Source organism: Symsagittifera roscoffensis, chromosome 1, assembly GCF_963678635.1.
Source record: "Symsagittifera roscoffensis chromosome 1, txSymRosc1.1, whole genome shotgun sequence".
NCBI lineage: Eukaryota > Metazoa > Xenacoelomorpha > Acoela > Convolutidae > Symsagittifera > Symsagittifera roscoffensis.
In genome coordinates this window covers 28,378,505-28,400,404 of record NC_087062.1, presented here as the reverse complement: position 1 = coordinate 28,400,404, position 21,900 = coordinate 28,378,505, and the positions used below count along the sequence as shown (strand labels likewise).

At 47.8% G+C, this 21,900-nt stretch overlaps 2 protein-coding genes across 2 annotated transcripts in view; both read left to right on the top strand.

Moving 5' to 3' along the window:
* Positions 1-21,900, top strand: part of LOC134842310 (NEDD8-conjugating enzyme Ubc12-like) — a 398,285-nt gene that overhangs the window by 317,729 nt on the left and 58,656 nt on the right. The gene's annotated exons all lie outside the window — the stretch shown is intronic.
* On the top strand, positions 11,812-13,069 carry LOC134855464 (nucleoplasmin-like protein ANO39). Its single transcript, XM_063872034.1, has 2 exons — positions 11,812-12,065; positions 12,499-13,069. The coding sequence occupies exons 1-2, from the start codon at positions 11,812-11,814 to the stop codon at positions 13,067-13,069; spliced, it is 825 nt and encodes a 274-aa protein (XP_063728104.1).

The following is a 21,900-nucleotide window of genomic DNA, read 5'->3' as shown; positions in this document are numbered from 1 at the left end:
GGGAGTATCCTTGCCACTGCTTGGCGCAGACGTTGTGGTACCCCAAACGCGGGAATCTGATGCTAGTATGGGACGTGGAGGAGTTATACTCTACGGGGTTGCCCGATCAGAATCAACAGGTGTCAATCGTGGTGGTTAGTGCCATGCTGTTAGTGAGATGGCTGGAGGCTAACGCGGACACAAGTGAACAGGAGACGGCCGTGCCGACTCCTGAACAGCTGAGCAACGTGAAGATGAGTCATTAATTGGATCTTTTCAGAACCACCTGCAAGGTTCTGAGAATACCTAAAGCCATTGAAAGAATATGGTCAAGGCAAAGATTGATGCCTTGGTTCCGTGCAGTGATGACATCATGGATGTATGAACGCGCGAAGCGTCACATGTCGAGGAACACGGAAGCCTATCAATCTTTCCAGCTAGATATAGGACCAGGAGCCTATAAGAGAGCATTCCTGACGCACAGAAACGCGGTCACCACGGCGGTGAAGCGATTAGCTGGAGCGCCTTGTGTAACTGAAGATGAGAAGAAAGAGGTCTTAAGAGCTGACCTAGAACGAAACATGAGCCTGTGTCTTCACAACAGCTTTTGCAGGAAACGGGAGCAAAAAGTTAATGTTGACTTGCTACCTTGTTGCAAACCGAGGCTGTTGGAACAGGAGAGTTGGGGCACGGCCCGCAACTCCATGGACATGCTGGAGGAAGTATTGGAGGACAGCGAAGCTGAAGATCAAGATGGAGAAGTGATGGAATGAAGATGAACGAAGAAGAGAAGAGAAGGAGAGAAAACTTGATTGTCTTTGTGTGCTAAAACTTGAACCAATCAACCAAGTTTTGATTATTGAACTTGTGAAATTTTTGTTTTGATTTAGTTTGGTCAAACCAAACTTTGAAAATTGTTGAATTGTTGAAGAAAAAATTTTAGTTATGACTATTTATGTATGTATATATAGAACATAGGTGAGTATATTTACCTATTTAAACACGATTGAAGTTTTTAACCTGTGTAAGACACAATTTCACTGTGTGGCGACATGGTAAGTTTGAGTAAACTCGCTCGAGAAGGGTGGGTAACTCAATAACTTTCCTAGCCACAGAGTTTCTTAGTTTTAATATTGAAAGGACCGCATAAATGACTGATTATACTTGGTGAGTAACGTTAAGTTAATTTTAACGGGTGCGTGGCCGTGCCACGTCCCACTTTTTAATCACAAAGAGCGAAAAGAAATTTTAAGGCAAGACGACGTAAGTAGTCAGAAAAGAAATTTTATCTAGGACACTCCTCATGGTGCAAATTTTGTGAAAATGTTAAAAGGCAGTGAGATGTAGTACGATGCCATTTGTGAACACGTAGTGAGTTGAGGTGGGGTAGATAAATTTCATTTTCTTGTGCGATTTGTAAGATTGATTACAGAAAACTGGATAACTACTTGACGATAACCCGGTGTTATGCGATCAATAGGGACATTGATGGGGACTGTCCGGGGAGTATGTGCCATTCTGCCAGATGGCACAGCGCAACCTTCCGGGGACATGAAAAAGAAAGAATAAAGGCCTTATTAACGAAAAAGTGCTTGAAAGGAGGGTCAGAATATTCTGGAATATTTATTTTTAAAATTTCGATTTTCAAGTTGATATTTCTCAGAAATACGAAAAACGGCCATTTTGACCAAAAAAGCTGAGAAAATCAGAACAACGACAGATATTGTGAAAAACAGTCGTACAAGAGACGGAAGATACGAAGCCTCTTATCGTGGCAACAACGCACGATAAGATACTTGTCAGCGGATAGAAGTGGAGAAGGAAGCTTCAGTGGGGAAGGAATATTCCACGGAACCCTCCCGGGACGCAAATTAGGAGAGATAAGAGCGTTATCGCTGGAATATCACGGGAGCGGAGGCTTGGTCCCCCAGAGACTGTTTATGTGAAGGGACTGTATAAAACTAACTATATAGCTACTTGGATGTCGTGAAACTTTAAATTAACACCGCTGTAACTTGATATTTTAGAATATGAGTAGCTAGAAAGAGGAAAGGGTCAATCCATCTTCAATGGATTTAATATAGAACTGTCACACAAAAATATGTTAAAATAGGTTGTTCGAGCCGTGTTTTTAATGACAATCACGTAGTTTGAGGATCCGAGACTCAGCTATGTGGTTGTGTTCGCATGTAAACGAAAGCTGATCAAAAGTCGTTTGACTGATGGCCTAAAAATGGTAACTTTTTACTTTGCCCTAAACAGACCAGAAAATCAACTGGCAAGGTCGAGACGGTGAAAAACGAGTAGGATTAAGGTAACTGACGCCTGCCAGTCGTTAATAGGTACTTTTTCTACGCTCCGTTCCGTCGCTGTGTAGTATTTGGGCGAATGTTACAGGGGGCTGGTTAGGTTAGAGGTTGGCGGTAGTAAATTGTAAAAAGGGGGGACACATTATAGTAACTAATTGATCGACATCGTCGATTTAATTACCTTAGAATCTTACACGCGTAGATTATAAGAAACGGATATCCAAATTTAACATCGAATTAAGGTAGGTACCTTGGTCAGATCGGGTGGGGGGAACGGACGTAGACAGTTTCTGTGATACTCCATAAGATCGCTAGTAGGGGGAGGAAAACGCGTGGCAATCATGTACCAGACATATTTTATTTTTTTTGTTCAAAAAAAAGGTTGACACAATTCACCTTTGAATTTTAGTTGGGTTTATTTCTCTGTTTTTATGATTATTTTTTTCTCTGTTCAAACTTTCACGCTTTTGGTAAAAAAAGGTTTAATCGGTTTTGAACAAACAGGTGATCACAAGACACCCCGAACAAGTTGGGTTTCAACTTACATCAAAACATTAGAAGGGAGATAAATACAGGGGGGTTGGTAATTCTAACTTTTGGCCAGAAAGATTGGGTTTCTTTCAAAAAATTTTACTAGAGCTCAAGTGGTGGAACCAAGTACAGTGGTTCAAGAGTCCCGACAACGAAAAGAGAAGAGTTCCCACTATCCCAACACTTAGTGGAGAAGTCCTGGGACAGTACCGAAGAGCCTTGGGACAGTAGTCTTGGGACAGGCAGTCTTGGGACAGGCAGTGTTGGGACAGGCAGTGTTGGGACAGGCAGTCTTGGGACAGGCATTCTTGGGACAGGCAGTCCTGGGACAGGCAGTCTTGGGGCAGGCAGTCTCGGGACAGGCAGTCTTGGGACAGGCAGTCTTGGGACTGTAGTCTTGGGACAGGCAGTCTTGGAACAGGCAGTCTTGGGACAGGCAGTCTTGGGACAGGCAGTCTTGGGACAGTCAGTCTTGGGACAGTAGTCTTGGGACAGGCAGTCTTGGGACAGGCAGTCATGGGACAGGCAGTCTTGGGACAGTAGTCTTGGGACAGGCAGTCTGGGGACAGGCAGTCTTGGGACAGGCAGTCTTGGGACAGTAGTCTTGGGACAGGCAGTCTTGGGACAGGCAGTCTTGGGACAGGCAGTCTTGGGACAGGCAGTCTTGGGACAGGCAGTCTTGGGACAGGCAGTCTTGGGACAGGCAGTCTTGGGACAGGCAGTCTTGGGACAGTAGTCTTGGGACAAGTAGTCTTGGGACAGGCAGTCTTGGGACAGGCAGTCTTGGGACAGTAGTCTTGGGACAGGCAGTCTTGGGACAGGCAGTGTTGGGACAGGCAGTCTTGGGACAGGCAGTCTTGGGACAGGCAGTCTTGGGACAGTGGTCTTGGGACAGTGCAGTCTTGGGACAGGCAGTCTTGGGACAGCAGTCTTGGGACAGGCAGTCTTGAGACGGGAAGTCTTGGGAGAGTGGTTTTGGGACAGGCAGTCTTGGGACAGATAAGAGAAGTCTTGGGACAGTACCGAAGAGCCTTGGGACAGTAGTCTTGGGACAGGCAGTCTTGGGACAGGCAGTGTTGGGACAGGCAGTGTTGGGACAGGCAGTCTTGGGACAGGCATTCTTGGGACAGGCAGTCCTGGGACAGGCAGTCTTGGGGCAGGCAGTCTCGGGACAGGCAGTCTTGGGACAGGCAGTCTTGGGACTGTAGTCTTGGGACAGGCAGTCTTGGAACAGGCAGTCTTGGGACAGGCAGTCTTGGGACAGGCAGTCTTGTGACAGTCAGTCTTGGGACAGTAGTCTTGGGACAGGCAGTCTTGGGACAGGCAGTCTTGGGACAGGCAGTCTTGGGACAGTAGTCTTGGGACAGGCAGTCTGGGGACAGGCAGTCTTGGGACAGGCAGTCTTGGGACAGGCAGTCTTGGGACAGGCAGTCTTGGGACAGGCAGTCTTGGGACAGGCAGTCTTGGGACAGGCAGTCTTGGGACAGGCAGTCTTGGGACAGGCAGTCTTGGGACAGGCAGTCTTGGGACAGGCAGTCTTGGGACAGTAGTCTTGGGACAAATAGTCTTGGGACAGGCAGTCTTGGGACAGGCAGTATTGGGACAGTAGTCTTGGGACAGGCAGTCTTGGGACAGGCAGTGTTGGGACAGGCAGTCTTGGGACAGGCAGTCTTGGGACAGGCAGTCTTGGGACAGTGGTCTTGGGACAGTGCAGTCTTGGGACAGGCAGTCTTGGGACAGCAGTCTTGGGACAGGCAGTCTTGAGACGGGAAGTCGTGGGAGAGTGGTTTTGGGACAGGCAGTCTTGGGACAGATAAGAGAAGTCTTGGGACAGTACCTGAGAGTCTTGGGACAGTACCAGGAAGTCATGGGACGGTACAAAAAAGTTGTGTGACGGTACCTGAAGGTCTTGGGACAGTGCGAAATAGCTCAACGCTCAATTAAAAACAAAAGGACCAATCCGATTGATTAAAACGTGAAAGATCCATTTTATTAAGATCACGAACTGGAGATTTACTTTACTTAAGGAAATTAGGATTATTTCTAGAATTTTTATCCGTAGAATAGAAATTTGTGAATATTAATATTGTAGATAGAAAAAAGTTTGAATAAAAATCATGAGGCGAAGTAGGTACCAATAGCAGAAAAAAGAGTTCTAGAGTCAAAGACAAAACATAACTCGTCGCAACAAAAATGGATGCCGGCGGACCAAAAAAGAACAAGAAAGAACTTTTCAGTGAGCATGGTCAACACAAGAAGCGCAAAGGAAAAAAAGACTGGAGGAAGCGCTGAAGAGGGACGGACGGAACCTGCTATAGAAATTGATCTTGAGACACCAGATCAGAGTGTTGATGAAGTGGAGAAGAAGACAACGGAGTCGACACCGATGCCGAATGCAGAAAAACAAAAGCAAAAGTCAATGGAATTCTCACAGATAGACACTGTGGAGGACACGACGGGCAACACGCAAGAAACGATAAAGGACGAGTCTCAAGTGAAAAGAACGTCATTCACAGAGAGGATAGCAATGATGGTCGGAATGAAGTCGAGAGACATATTGGAATAAGAACAGAAAGCCGGTAAAGGCAAAACGTTTGGAGCAGTTTCCACGAGAACGACAGATATCAACAGAGATGATGATCAGGCCAAACATGGGGCAACATCTCGTCATGGGGCAACGAAGACTTAAGTGCAGCGAGTAGGATCGAGAAGTGATAAAGAAGGACTTAAGATACAACAAACACGAGTACCTGGACAACTACTTCAATCTGGCGAAGGCGACGGAGGAGAAGCTTCAGCAAATGTCAGACAAGGTAGAGACCACTGACAAAGACCGCGAGGAAAATATCAACAAAGACATGCAAGTAATGAAGCAACGGTATGACGCTGTGAACAGCCAGTTAGGGAGTCTGGAAACGAGAATGGACACAATGAGCAGGGACCAGGCTGAGAGTTCATGTGCCATACAGGCCAAACTGGATGCCATCTTGTGAAGCTCTACATCACAAGACAGGCCGGTAACGGATCGAACGCAAGGCAGCAGAGTTGATTTCGTGGAACCACAGCGGAACAAGCGTGAGTCAACACCATTACCGTTACCCCGGGGCGCAGCGAGCATCGGTCCAGGGGGGCGAAGACAATTATTAAGAGTGGGACCTCAAGCGTGGGCTCAATTATTAAGCGTGGGCTAGCACCTGGGAGATGATGAAGAGGTCATTAGAAGCGTTCGCTACGAGAAACACTGATTCGAGTGAGAGAGGAGGTGGCAAATCCAGGAAAACCTTCAAGAAGCCAAAAGAATTTAAGGACTACTCAGACGGATGCATCGATACTTGCGTAGAAGTCATGAGACTACATTTGGAACAGGACAACTTGAGTGACGAGAGACAAGCCTGCACAGCGATACTCAGCAACTTAAAAGGCACGGCGTTGAAATGCGTAGTTGCAAAGAAGGAAGAGGAACGCGACACTGCGGACAAAATCTTCGAGATATTGTTGAATCGACTCGGGTCAAGCGTGAAGGGTCACCAAGCAATGATGAGATTTGAAAAGAGAAGGCAAAGTGACGATGAATCAATTGATCGGTTCCTGGATGATCTTGAGAACTTGAGACGAAGGAGTGACCCCGAATAGTCAACAAACAGAAGGAACTTTAGCATCGCCTCGAAGTTAATCGATGGGGTAAAAAGTGACGACTTGAGAACAATGTTAGCAACGTACTATACACTGTCGAAAGATAGTGCACCGACTCCAGAAGAGATGAGACAGAAGTCAAGAGAGTACATGCTGATGAAACCCACGAAAAACTCATACTCGGACAACAGGAACATGCAAAGGGGGAAGTCAACCACAGAGTTCGGCATGGTATAAGCCTAGAGATGATATGGACAAACGCAGGTCATGAGCAAATTGTGGATCAGTGGATCATCAAGTGGCGGACTGCACGACGTATAAACAAGGCATGAAGAGCCTGGGGTATGCTCCGGATGAGGAAGATATTTTAGCCAGAAGGAAGGACACGAGTTCTACAGTGGCCTGATCATCAAAATTGGTGCGAGATGCTTCTTCTGCAATCAAGAGGGTAACTTTAGGATGGACTGTCCATTATTTTGGGAAGCAGTAAAAAATCAAAGTCATCCGAAACACAAGTAAGCGTTAGCGGCGGTGCAGAACACGAGGAACAGACAAACCGAGTTTGAAACAAGAAATTCAGAGGCACCGAATGCGGAACTACCGACGAAGACGGTGAAAGCGGTAACGCAAGTCAATGATGCCGAGGAGACCATGACCAGGAAGTCTCCAGAGATAAATTTTGAGAGAGCAGCTGCGGAGGCTATTAACAAAGTGAAACAGGACCTAGCCACGAAGGAGATAGAACAAAGATTAAAACAGGAGATTGAAAAGCAGAAGCTAAACGAGACGTTAAGTTGGTCAGTGCCAGTGCCAGAAGCCGTAGTGGGAGCGACAAAGAGTGGAAATTGGAACACTCTGAAAATGGTGACGGGAAAACCTTTCGGCATAACAAAGATCGGAGCCAGGATAACGTCGATAATCACTGTGGGCGGCCATGAAGTAACGAGGCACTTGAGCGAATCCAGCGACCAGACAAAAATGCACATTGATGACTTCTAGAGACTTGAGGGCGCTACTCACAAGAGGTGACAGCAAGTCAGTCCGTGTGGAGAATAGATACACAGAAACTTATGGTCCGCATGAGGTGATGTTAAATATAGATGGGATAAACATCTACACGAAAACCATGATAACATGTGATGATGACCTAGCCGGACAGATCTACGTGGGCAAAGAAAAATTAAAAGTAAGATCGATTGGACACTGCGCAATGTTAGAAGAGGATACAATGCACATCGGGACGGATGCAGACGTATCAGCACACGTGCTCGACATAAGTGGCAAAAAGAATAAGTTACGCGGGTTACTTGATACGGGAGCAGTCTTGAATGTTATACCAATCTAGACTTGGGAGCGAATGGGTTTCGACAAAGATGACTTGATAGACTCAAGAATACGGCTGTCAGCTGCAAACAAAGGGGCGCTGCGGGTACTAGGCAGAACACCAATAATAGCCCTAAATCTGGGGGAACGCAACCTGTGGATGAGCTTTCTTGTGGTGGAGAACCTAGACGAGTCTGACCAGTTCATCTTAGGCAGAGACTTCATCAGGAATTTCGACGTAACGATTGATCTAAACAATGCCAAGTTCAGGATTCGGAACCCGGACAGGAAGTACGTAATTAAACCGGTAAATCTGATAATGGCAAATGAGAATAGAGCGCCGGTATTCTTGAGTAGGAGGGTAAGGCTGAAAGCGAACGATGCGGCAATTGTAGGCCTACGGATGAAAAATTATAATGAATTAAGTGATAACAAGCAAATACGGAACGAGGACGTTTTTTCGAGACATAAGGCAGACATTGGATTTTGTAATTTCGTTGAACATGAAATAGAGCTTGAAGAGTCTGCGGTGCCGCACAGGAAGGGGGCGAGGCGCATGACACCGCACAAATCGGATGCATGTAGATAAGAGATAGAGACATTACTAGAGTATGATATGATAGAGCCATACCATCCAAATCACCGTGGACGTGTGGAGTAGTGATGGCCAAAAAGAAAGGCAACCAATTGAGGTTTTGTTGCGACTTTCGGTATCTGAACTCCGTCACGGTGAAGGATGCCTATCCCATACCTAGAATTGATGAGAGCCTCTCTAAGTTAGGTGATGCAAAGTTTTTTACGACTCTTGATTTAGGTTCGGCATTTTGGCAAGTCCCACTGAGGAAGCAGGACAGGGACAAAACAGGGTTCGCCTGCGAGCTAGGGCTGTTTCAATGGAAATGGATACCATTTGGTCTATGCAATGCCACGGCCTCATTTCAACGGTTGATGGCACACGCATTGATAGGTGTGACAAAGAAATACGGCAATTTGGTAATGTGGTCCATTGAGTACGTCTTCAGCCAGCTGAGTGCCCTGACGTCGACTCGCAGCTTGAATGGCTCACTGTCTAGGTATGCTCTATATTTCTCGAAAAAGGTAACCACCGCGAACATCTCTGCTTTCGGCGCCCCGTACTTCATTTCCGTATCACTCAAGACTTTACTCCCGTACGCTATTGGTCTCAAGACTGTCTTCCCGTTCCATTCCTGTTCTTGATGGAGAATGCCAGAAATCGCGACTACCGACGCATCCGTGTCCAGCACGTACATCTTTTTTCGTTGGCATCCCTAGCACCGGTGCCTCACACAATTTGGTAATGTGCTACGCGGATGACGTGGTAATAGCGATGCCTACAATGAAAGACCACATCGAGGGACTAGACGAGGTGTTTGCATGCATGAAGAGGTCAGGACTAAAGTGCAAACCGTCAAAGTGCGAGATGTGGTCTTCCATTGTAGGCGTCGCTATTACCACGTCATCGACGTAGTACATTACCAAATTGTGTGAGGCACCGGTGCTAGGGATGCCAACGAAAAAGAGATGTACGTGCTGGACACGGATGCGTCGGTAGTCGCGATTTCTGGCATTCTCCATCAAGAACAGGAATGGAACTGGAAGACAGTCTTGAGACCAATAGCGTACGGGAGTAAACTCTTGAGTGATACGGAAATGAAGTACGGGGCGCCGAAAGCAGAGATGTTCGCGGTGGTTACCTTTGTCGAGAAATATAGAGCATACCTAGGCAGTGAGCCATACAAGCTGCGAGTCGACGACAGGGCACTCAGCTGGCTGAAGACGTACTCAATGGACCAGAGCTACATTGGGAGGTGGATAGTTCGCCTGGACGGATACGACATGATAATTGAGCATAGAACAAGAGACAAACATCAAAATGACGATAGCTTGAGTAAGAAGACGGAGTTCTACGAGATACAAGAACAAAGGGAGGCGGACAGGCCAGAAATCAAAGATGGCTTCTCCTTCATGGATAAGGTAACGTATGATAGTCTTCCACTCACGAGATGGCTCGACAAGTCAGGCAAACCGATAGAAGATCACCCCGAACGACCAAAGGAGCCTCCAGAGAAAATAATCTTGAAGAGGACCCGGGGGATACCGATAGGGATAATGCTCAAGTCAAAAATTGTGAGGGAGACGCTCAAGCCAAAAGGCTATGATCTCAACCAGTTAGAAACGGGAGATGCACAGATAGACGAAGACTTGATGAGATTACTCGAGAAACCCTCAGACGATAAACCCGTGATCAAAGAAAAGGGTAAGGAGGAACCGGAAGTCACGATACTGAGAAGGAATGAAACTGGTGGTGGCGAGGAAGCCTTAAAAGAAAAATTGGACGGGAAAGAAGTCGTTCGTGCAGTCATTGGTTGACAAAATCACTGATGACATACTTGAGCGGACTCGGGCTGGGAAGAAGAAAGTGGCATTTAAGGAGGAGGCTGAACACCTTGGACTAGAACAAGAGTCCGGGGAGTGGCCCACAGTGGAAGAAGATGCTGAAGAAGAAAAATTGTCCGGGGAGTGCGGAGAGTGGGATGAAGATTCGGAGAAGAGCAGCGATGACCCAGACAGTCTATGCATGATACTGGCGGAAGAGAAGATGAGACACCGCGACAGGGAGCTACAGACGGATCCTTCCTCAGGAACGTACAACTTGGATCAGCAGGAAGTGCGAGGAGGTGAAGAACTTGAGAAAATTGCTGTGTCGAGGAAACCATTTAGGGAGCTATCGTGCAACTCAAATGTCAGAACAAATCTGGTGCCAGAAGATGACATGAAGGTCATAAGGAGGATAGTATGCGTAAAGCTGAAGGATGACATCCACAACCCTGGAGAAATGAATGGTCAGATAATAGCACTGAAAGAGCACGTCAAGGCAAGATATAGGCTGTCGGATCTAATACGGGTCCAAAAGAATGACAAGATGGCAAGTAACCTCTCAACATGGATCCGGACAGGGTCCAAAGAGAAGGGGACCTAGAAGAAGACAGCTACAAGATTTTAAGCCAGTTCTACAAAGACAAAAAGGATATACTCTATCACACAGCTGATGGGGTGGTGGCATGCAAGAGAAAACAAGAGAGAGATGGGTGAATGCATGCCTGGCATGCTTGCAAATGAAAGATCCACGGAAGATGAAGTTCCCACTCAAATCCGTTGAAAGCTCGGAATTTAACGAGGTTGTGCAGATAGTCCATCAGAAGATCTGTATGACAGAATCGGGATAAAACCAGATACTGGTCATAATAGATCCTTTCACAAAATTGGCAGAAGCGTTGCCGTGTCAGACAGCCTCGGCAGAAGAGACTTGTGACCACCTGATAACACATTGGATATCACGGTATGGTTGTCCCATGACATTTCAGTCGGACAACGGCAAAGCCTTCGTGGGGGACCTGACAAAAGAATTGATGAAGAGGTCACATATTGCTCAAGCGCACTCCACGACCTACCATCCCCAAACCAACGGGTTAGTGGAGAGACATAATAGAACATTGTTAAACAAGCTGAGGGTATACTGCTCAAGATATTTGACTGACTGGGACAAATATCTGCCGCAAGTGGTAGGGGCATACAACAGTACGCAACACTCAACAACAGGAATCGGTCCCTTCAAGATGTTGACGGACAGGGAAAGAGCGATGCGCCTAACATTCTTTTACCCAGAATACAAAGGGAAAAAGACATCGCCTCAAGCTTGTGTGAAAGAAGTGGTTAAGAGACAGCAGGAACTAAACGATCTCTGCAGGAGGAACACATCGCAAGCACAAATGAGACAGCGGAAGAAATACGATGAGAAAATACTGCAAGCGAAACCATATGCAGTGCGCCAATACGTCTGGGTCTTCCAGAATGCTATACCTCCCAAATGGACAAAGAAACTACGTAAGAAATGAAGATAACGGAAGTGCACCAGCAAGGACGGTTTTACCGCTTGAGTACGGGGCGTGCAGCGCATTCTGAAAACTTGAAATCTCATGTCCCATCCCCAGAAGACTGGTGCGTACGACAGAATATGGAGGGACTCCAGTACCTGTTGGTGGAACCAGCTTGCGAGGTGAACGAAAAGGGCACCAGAGAGAAAAATGATGGCAACGAGGACTTGAGTTTGGATGATAATGAAAAGATAGAAGCGGACTCAGAGGCGGAATCCTTTGTGGAAGAAGACTGGAACGATCCGGAACAGGACGAGGTGCCAAAATGGACGGAACCAGAGTTGCCGATATCAGCAGGAACCAGGAGTGGTAACCGTAAACGGACAGGCATGAGGTAGAATAGGTACGGGGATGACTTCTTGATTGACAAGATACGGCCTAATGAATTGGGCGACGAGGTACTGAGTGTGGGCGAATTGGTGGCAAACGATGAATGGCAAATAATCAACGACAGCGAACACTACCCGAAGGAAGACTACTCCACAGCATAACAAGAAACAGATCTGGAGCAGAGCGAGATAGAGAGGAGGGAGAACACAAACTTGAGAATACTAGAGTGGATGCGTGATGTCAAGAGCAAAGGAGATGAAGGGCAAAGCATCCAGCAGGTCAACGTGTCAGCAGAACAACACATGAAAACGGAAGTTACCCTCTTCGGTTGGACGGCAACCGACAGGCCGCTCCAAAAATTGGATAGGAAAGAAGTCGTTCGTGCAGTCATTGGTTGACAAAATCCCTGATGACATACTTGAGCGGACTCGGGTTAGGAAGAAGAAAGTGGAATTTAAGGAGGAGGCTGAACGCCTTGGACTAGAGCAAGAGTCCGGGGAGTGGCCCACAGTGGAAGAAGATGCTGAAGAAGAAAAATTGTCCGGGGAGTGCGAAGAGTGGGATGAAGGTTCGCAGAAGAGCAGCGATGACCCAGACAGTCTATGCATGATACTGGCGGAAGAGAAGATGAGACACCGCGACAGAGAGCTACAGACGGATCCTTCCTCAGGAACGTACAACTTGGATCAGCAGGAAGTGCGAGGAGGTGAAGAACTTGAGAAAATTGCAGTGTCGAGGAAACCGTTTAGGGAGCTATCGTGCAACTCAAATGTCAGAACAAATCTGGTGCCAGAAGATGACATGAAGGTCATAAGGAGGATAGTATGCGTAAAGCTGAAGGATGACATCCACAACCCTGGAGAAATGAATGGTCAGATAATAGCACTGAAAGAGCACGTCAAGGCAAGATATAGGCTGTCGGATCTAATACGGGTCCAAAAGATTGACAAGATGACAAGTAACCTCTCAACATGGATCCGGACAGGGTCCAAAGAGAAGGGGACCTAGAAGAAGACAGCTACAAGATTTTAAGCCAGTTCTACAAAGACAAAAAGGATATACTCTATCACACAGCTGATGGGGTGGTGGCATGCAAGAGAAAACAAGAGAGAGATGGGTGAATGCATGCCTGGCATGCTTGCAAATGAAAGACCCACGGAAGATGAAGTTCCCACTCAAGTCCGTTGAAAGCTCGGAATTTAACGAGGTTGTGCAGATAGTCCATCAGAAGATCTGTATGACAGAATCGGGATATAACCAGATACTGGTCATAATAGATCCTTTCACAAAATTGGCAGAAGCGGTGCTGTGTCAGACAGCCTCGGCAATAAGACTTGTGGCCACCTGATAACACATTGGATATCACGGTATGGTTGTCCCATGACATTTCAGTCGGACAACGGCAAAGCCTTCGTGGGGGACCTGACAAAAGAATTGATGAAGAGGTCACATATTGCTCAAGCGCACTCCACGACCTACCATCCCCAAACCAACGGGTTAGTGGAGAGACATAATAGAACATTGTTAAACAAGCTGAGGGTATACTGCTCAAGATATTTGACAGACTGGGACAAATATCTGCCGCAAGTGGTAGGGGCATACAACAGTACGCAACACTCAACAACAGGAATCGGTCCCTTCAAGATGTTGACGGACAGGGAAAGAGCGATGCGCCTAACATTCTTTTACCCAGAATACAAAGGGAAAAAGACATCGCCTCAAGCTTATGTGAAAGAAGTGGTTAAGAGACAGCAGGAACTAAACGATCTCTGCAGGAGGAACACAGCGCAAGCACGAATGAGACAGCGGAAGAAATACGATGAGAAAATACTGCAAGCGAAACCATATGCAGTGCGCCAATACGTCTGGGTCTTCCAGAATGCTATACCTCCCAAATGGACAAAGAAACTACGTAAGAAATGGAGAGGACCGTTCATGATAACGGAAGTGCACCAGCAAGGACGGTTTTACCGCTTGAGTACGGGGCGTGCAGCGCATTCTGAAAACTTGAAATATCATGTCCCATCCCCAGAAGACTGGTGCGTACGACAGAATATGGAGGGACTCGAGTACCTGTTGGTGGAAACAGCTTGCGAGGTGAACGAAAAGGGCACCAGAGAGAAAAATGATGGCAACGAGGACTTGAGTTTGGATGATAATGAAAAGATAGAAGCGGACTCAGAGGCGGAATCCTTTGTGGAAGAAGACTGGAACGATCCGGAACAGGACGAGGTGCCAAAATGGACGAAACCAGAGTTGCCGATATCAGCAGGAACCAGGAGTGGTAACCGTAAACGGACAGGCATGAGGTAGAATAGGTACGGGGATGACTTCTTGATTGACAAGATACGGCCTAATGAATTGGGCGACGAGGTACTGAGTGTGGGCGAATTGGTGGCAAACGATGAATGGCAAATAATCAACGACAGCGAACACTACCCGAAGGAAGACTACTCCACAGCATAACAAGAAACAGATCTGGAGCAGAGCGAGATAGAGAGGAGGGAGAACACAAACTTGAGAATACTAGAGTGGATGCGTGATGTCAAGAGCAAAGGAGATGAAGGGCAAAGCATCCAGTAGGTCAACGTGTCAGCAGAACAACACGTGAAAACGGAAGTTACCCTCTTCGGTTGGACGGCAACCGACAGGCCGCTCGAAAAATTGGATAGGAAAGAAGTCGTTCGTGCAGTCATTGGTTGACAAAATCCCTGATGATATACTTGAGCGGACTCGGGTTAGGAAGAAGAAAGTGGAATTTAAGGAGGAGGCTGAACACCTTGGACTAGAGCAAGAGTCCGGGGAGTGGCCCACAGTGGAAGAAGATGCTGAAGAAGAAAAATTGTCCGGGGAGTGCGGAGAGTGGGATGAAGATCCGGAGAAGAGCAGCGATGACCCAGACAGTCTATGCATGATACTGGCGGAAGAGAAGATGAGACACCGCGACAGGGAGCTACAGACGGATCCTTCCTCAGGAACGTACAACTTGGATCAGCAGGAAGTGCGAGGAGGTGAAGAACTTGAGAAAATTGCAGTGTCGAGGAAACCATTTAGGGAGCTATCGTGCAACTCAAATGTCAGAACAAATCTGGTGCCAGAAGATGACATGAAGGTCATAAGGAGGATAGTATGCGTAAAACTGAAGGATGACATCCACAACCCTGGAGAAATGAATGGTCAGATAATAGCACTGAAAGAGCACGTCAAGGCAAGATATAGGCTGTCGGATCTAATCCGGGTCCAAAAGAATGACAAGATGGCAAGTAACCTCTCAACATGGATCCGGACAGGGTCCAAAGAGAAGGGGACCTAGAAGAAGACAGCTACAAGATTTTAAGCCAGTTCTACAAAGACAAAAAGGATATACTCTATCACACAGCTGATGGGGTGGTGGCATGCAAGAGAAAACAAGAGAGAGATGGGTGAATGCATGCCTGGCATGCTTGCAAATGAAAGATCCACGGAAGATGAAGTTCCCACTCAAATCCGTTGAAAGCTCGGAATTTAACGAGGTTGTGCAGATAGTCCATCAGAAGATCTGTATGACAGAATCGGGATAAAACCAGATACTGGTCATAATAGATCCTTTCACAAAATTGGCAGAAGCGTTGCCGTGTCAGACAGCCTCGGCAGAAGAGACTTGTGACCACCTGATAACACATTGGATATCACGGTATGGTTGTCCCATGACATTTCAGTCGGACAACGGCAAAGCCTTCGTGGGGGACCTGACAAAAGAATTGATGAAGAGGTCACATATTGCTCAGCAGAACAACACGTGAAAACGGAAGATCCCCTCTTCTGTTGGATGGCAACCGACAAGCCGCTCGAAATACAACCAGATATTTTAGACCCAGCATCATCGACGGGGACATTGATATTTTTTTTTGTCCGGGGAGTTGGTGTAGGACTTACCCACACCGAAAATTTGATGATAAAGAAACTCAGGGAAGTAAGAGAAACCAACGGGCTAGAACTGGGCGAGAAAGAGGCCGAGCCTACCATAGGACGAAATTTCAAAACGAAATTTGAAATACCCAATGAATACTCGGAGAACATCCTGATAATGGACAGCGACTTCATTCTGTCAGACAGGACTAGCGCGATAACGGCGGACATGAGCTTCAAATCGAGACTGGAGGCCGACTTCAAGAGAGAATACCAGAACGTGGAGTTTCTATTCAGACAGAGACCGGGGCTGGGAGGAATGGTTGCGCTTCCCCCTTCAATGGCACAAGTCCCAGGCAAGTGCCTGTGCTTTCTAGTGACGAGGGTCAATGAAGGGAATACGATATATCCTGAGCACGTGATGTTAGCACTAACGAGGCTGAGAGACTTCATGATTGAAAGAGGGATAGTGGAGGTCTCGATGCCTGTTTATGACCCAAACAGGGGCAAGTTGAGCCCAAGGGAGTTATATGCCATCCTACACGTGGTCTTCGCAGAAACGGAGATAATGGTACAGCTACACAAGAAATACTACTTGAGTATCGCCTGAGCTACGGGTGGACAACGGAGGTCTTGAGTTGGGGGTACTTGGGGATCTCGAGTAAGGGTACATGGGGATCTCGAAGCAGGTAGATGGATTTTAACGTAATTGGCATGACAATTAAAATTTGAAGAGTGACGGTGCTAAAACATTAAATGAATCTGCATGCTCTTAAAAAAACTTCCAACTGAATTATTTTAGTAAAGCAAATGGAGGGATAAGGTTTTAACTACAATAAAGGAGGTTAGGTTAGGAACATAACACCTTAGTTTAAAAAGTGGATTCTCCCCTCAGATTGATTTGTTAAATCGAGTTGACGGCCCAGACACACTTATTGGAAAGAGAAAAGAAGGTCTTGAACAAAGTTTACGATCAGCAACATTCTGAAGAGATATTTCTCAAGTACTCAAGTTGGTACGTTAATACTCAAGTTGGTTGGTACGGTAATACTCAAGTTGGTTGGTACGGTTATACTCAAGTTGGTTGGTACGGTAATACTCAAGTTGGTTAGTGCGCGAGATCATCTAGAAATCGTAAAATTGGCAGATCGATTTTGGAAATCCATGCCTGCGGCGCTAAAGAGGCCTACCTCGATGAATTGTACAGACGCTTGAGGGACCTGGAATACACCCAAGTGGACGAGAGGATGGCAGTGATGTTGAACGCCATCCTGCAATTAGAGGAGCAAGGTGAATGCAGGGAGTCCGCGACAGAGGCTGTCTTGATGGTCGGCTACACCACAGAAGGCATATCCAATCAAGAACAGACCAGGTGGCTGTCATGGAATGTGGATGGAGGGTTGAGAGGATTCGACTTGGCAAGGAATCCTGGCTTGAGCAACAACACTGAGTACGACGCGAAAGAGTTCCCATTACCGACCAGATCATCGGCAAGATCCGCGGGCCAATCCACAAGCAAGCCACCTTCTATGACGCGAGCACAGCAAACGGAAGAAACGTATCCTGACCTCAGCAACCTGAAGAGGGAACTTGAGAGGGCGCAGAGTGAGAAGAATAAAGCGATTCTTGACCGGGATAGCGCAAAACTCGAGAGAAATCAAGTGAATCTGGAGAGAGACCAGGCGATCCTTGAGAGGGACCAGGCGCGGCGTGACCTTGGTATGTTGAGAGCAGAGTACCAGCAAGAACAGAGGGTGCGAGAGAACGCGGCGAATTGCGAGCAGTTGAATTCGGAACTTGAAAAGATCCAGCGGCGACAACGAGAGCTCGACAGGCAAAAGGAAAAGGGAACCAGGACTACGGAGCGAGCTGTTGCAGGCTCGAGGCCGGAATCACATATGGAGGAGGATGAGGCTCCCAAGTCGAAGGGACGATTCAACTTAGACCGCGCGGCTCAAGAACACATAAACTGGAAGTGTGGATACCAACCGAATCAGCGTCCTCCCTGCGCAGTTTGGAGACGCAACCGATACGCCCATTGATGGACGTGTCACTGCCGAGATATACCCCGAGCTCAACCCCAAGCAGCAGTCAGGTGAGCGGGAGCTCGTCGCGTCTTAAGGAATTAAATGAGAGGCTACAGCTAAGAAATCGTGAAAGTTCAGCTAGAGTGGAGCTACCCCCGACTTGGAGGGAGTAACCGGTGAGGAGTGTGGTGATCGCATACTATAAGAAGAACACGGATGGCAGATACCACATGCACCACGCATGGATTGGAACGTGGCGGAGCGGGCGAGAGGGGATTGTTTCAATGACGCGTCTTGGGCTGAATACTACACACAGCCACGAATACCGGAGGGTGCAGTTCACCTGAGTGTAGTGGACAGCCTGGTACGGGTGCTGACCCGAATCCAGTCGCACTGGCAGACTGGAGTCTTGAGTTTCTCTGGAGCCGCAACGCCGCAGATGTTGGCATCAATTGTGATGTTAGGGATGGCAAGAATGTACACAGTGACTCTAATGATGGGGACCAATGACGTGTCCAGAGGTGAGTCGAGGAAAGTCATGAGGCTACATGGTAAGATGAGCTGCATCCTGAAGGAGTTGCGGATTCAGTTGGATCCCGCCATACTCACAGTTTGCACCACCCCTTATAACATGAAGGCCGACCAACATGCAATGGAAATGAATGAGAAAGTGCGGAACCTGAACGAGATAATCAGGCAGATACATCCTAGGAGTGTCCTTCCCGTCAGATTGCTGGACGTAGCCGCCCAGATGGAGCGATCCTTCCCTGGAGAAAGTAAAGGAGTTGGACCTGGAGGATCTTGAGTGCAGACAGGAGTTGGCGGAAGTCCTGGGGCTCAAGCAAGTGTCACATGAGGATTTGAGTCGACACCATTGCGTGGACTGGCTAAAGGCCCATGAAACGCATTTCTCGAGAGCAAGAATGATGGAGACGGCTGATCTGACTGGGATCCCCATGAGATCAGTCATGGGACCGATCAATTACAGACCTCTCAAGTTGCTGGGGAGTCTGGGACTCATAGTGGAGCCCCCAAGCACCGAACAAGTATCGCCAGAATCAGATTGGCAACTCCCGCGCAGTTGAGGGTAGTAGACAAGCTACTGGAACCAGAAGAGATGAAACTACCAGACGCCGCTTGCGAGGGTGCGAAAATGACAGACGACCCAAGATATGGGAAACCCTGCGGCAGTTCCCAATTGGCCAAGACACTGGCAGTATATGATAGAGCGGATCCAGCAGCCGCAAGGGTGATCATCGTGACGGGATCGGATTTCGAGGGAACGTCTCCCAAGTTGTTCTGGCCGGAAACTCTGGTATGCTCGCTGCCAGGTGCAGAGTTGAACCAGATGTTGACCCTGGTGGTGGCGATAAAGTCAGAGATGTCTTTTGAACCAGAGCTACTGCTGTTCGCAGGAATGAACGATCACCTGCATGCGGCTGGGCTTCTAGAGCAGTTGAAAGGTGATGAGCCTACGCCAAAGAAAATCTGGGAGGATATCCAGACGTTGTTTGCCGCGATGAACGAGGTGCAGGAAAATGTCAGTTCTCGGTTTGGACCTAAGACGAAAGTGGTATTCACGACGTCCCCCGGATACGCGAGCATGCCTCATGCTCTGCAGTTTGTGTATGCCATTTTGATCCTAATAGCCCAAGGGAACGCATCGCGGATTCTGAGGGCAGCCCCCAATCGGAAGCTGGAACCCACGAACTTGAGACTTCGGAAGTCAGAACTGGCAGCGGCGTGGGCGGACGTGTCCCACGCATTGAGGGGATTTTTTGAATTAGCAGACATCCTCATTGTATCGGATGACGTCCTCTTACTTGAGATCTCGAATCTCGGCAGGCAACTGAAGTTCAGTCCGATAATAGGGGATGACCACCCAATAATAAGTCACCTGACAGCCAGCCTATGGTTCCGAGTTATTGACTTGACCATCACGAGCTCCACTAGCAAATCGAGGGGACCAAGCAACGAAAGAAAGAATGTGGCTGCGACTGAAAAACAACTGGAAGCGATGGTATATCGACTAACACAAGAGAGAGGCAGGTGGCTGTTTCTAACCCCAAGGCTAGAGAATGCTACGGACAAGACAAGGGAGAGTGCCCCACCTCTCGTGAAGCAGATCTGGGAATTTCTTGAGGAACAATTGGAGGTAGCCGAGAGTAAGGAGATGACGGTGGCTAGGTTCGTCACGGCAGCGAACGAAGTCACCATTGGAGGATTCTGGAGGGAGCATGCAAAAGGTGAGCTGAGGACGAGGAAAGATCACGAGATCCTGAACTTCTTGAGTCCTTGTTGGGAAAAAAAATGCATGGCTGGAGTGTTTTTTGCGAAAGAGACCATTTTTGGGGCCTTTGTGCAAGAACTATTGAGCATGCCTATAAGCCTCTTGCTAGCCCTAAACTTAGTTTACCCAAGGTACCTGTTTAACATGGGTCCTGCGTACATATTCAGTCGGGGTTTAGAGACACTTCGAATTGATGGGTATCTGGAACTGGTGCTCCTGACTCATGGCGAATTGGTGTCATTTCATCGGCTGATGAAATATGGGGAGCCCCTGTCGATGAAAAATACCCACTCAAGTATAGACACCTACTCGTACAAGTGCGCTGCAGGACTGAAGAAGTTGCTGGTGGAGTATTTTCTGATGCAAAACCGACACATGACCGGTGAGGAGAACAATCCAAAGACGAGAGATGAATGGAGGGAGGCGAATGGTGGTATCCCTCTACTGACCGATCTATGCCTGGCGATGAGATCTGACCCAGTGGGAATGATCAGGGGACTAGAGGAGGTAACTTGTATTTACGGACCAGCGGTTACGTACGCTTTTCCGGACCCTCTAGTGGCGGCATATCGCAATTCAGTGGTGCACGTCAGCTTAAAAAGCGTGTTGGATGGGACGGCACTGAACTGGTGTCGACAAGAGGTGCTGAGGGCACGAATGAGTAATACAGTGCTCTTTGGGAAGGTGAAAGATCCCGAGTTGGTAGTGTTTAACTTCCGCGGGCAACTGCAATGCAGGATGGGGGGAAAACGTGAAGGCCCCATCGAGTCTTATCCCAAGTTCTGGAATCTGAATCCCCTAATGGCGAATGGACAAGAGATCCTGAGGGTCCCCGCGTGGAAAAAAGAGCTTCGAGTTAGTAAAAAGGGAGCTAGAGGCGATACTAGAGAAGGAAATCTTGCCCGCAACCATTCCTGAGTTTCCAACAGTCAGGAGAATGACCTTGGGGATGATTAGCTCCCTGGTGGTCCCATCCCTGTTCGCAAGAGCTACGATAGAGAGGCAGCAAGAGGAATTCACCGATGGCTGGGACCCCTTGTTCGTTGGGTATACAGCAGCGGTCTACTTCCACAACTGTGATATCAAGATAAACTCATGGATGACTCAAGCGACGAAAATGAGATGCTCAATGCCTCCAAAATTCGAGGTGCGGGATATCTTGAGAACGCTCGATCAGGCGAACTTGGAGAACACATCACCGATATGGGATGATGGCAGGATGATTGTAGAAGAAGGGCACATCGCGCTGAAGGACGAGATGAAGTTTGCCACAAGAAAGTACCGGGCGCCTTACGGATTAGAACAGGTGGAAATGAAACAAGAAGGGAAAGAGCTGGATGCGGCAGGCTTGTTATATGTGGCTCTGACGGAATACAAGAAGCAAGACCCAGGGACACCCTCACCCCTATCAGTAGGCACCCCTGGGGACAAGAGAAGCGGCCCCGTAGAAGACCGATTTAGGAAGACGGAATACAAGAAGCAAGACCCAGGGACACCCTCATCCCTATCAGTAGGCACCCCTGGGGACAAGAGAAGCGGCCCCGTAGAAGACCGATTTAGGAAGATACTTGAAGAAGAAAGCATGAATGAAACTCTCAGTGAAACAGGAGAGGAAATGGAAGTGGGGAATACAC

Excerpts from the sequence above, each read along its gene's own strand:
- LOC134855464 (XM_063872034.1), top strand. The coding sequence starts at position 11,812 with ATGGAGGGACTCCAGTACCTGTTGGTGGAACCAGCTTGCGAGGTGAAC. Across the intron at positions 12,066-12,498 it reads CGTAAACGGACAGGCATGAG|GAAGAAGAAAGTGGAATTTA; the intron begins GTAGAATAGGTA and ends GACTCGGGTTAG.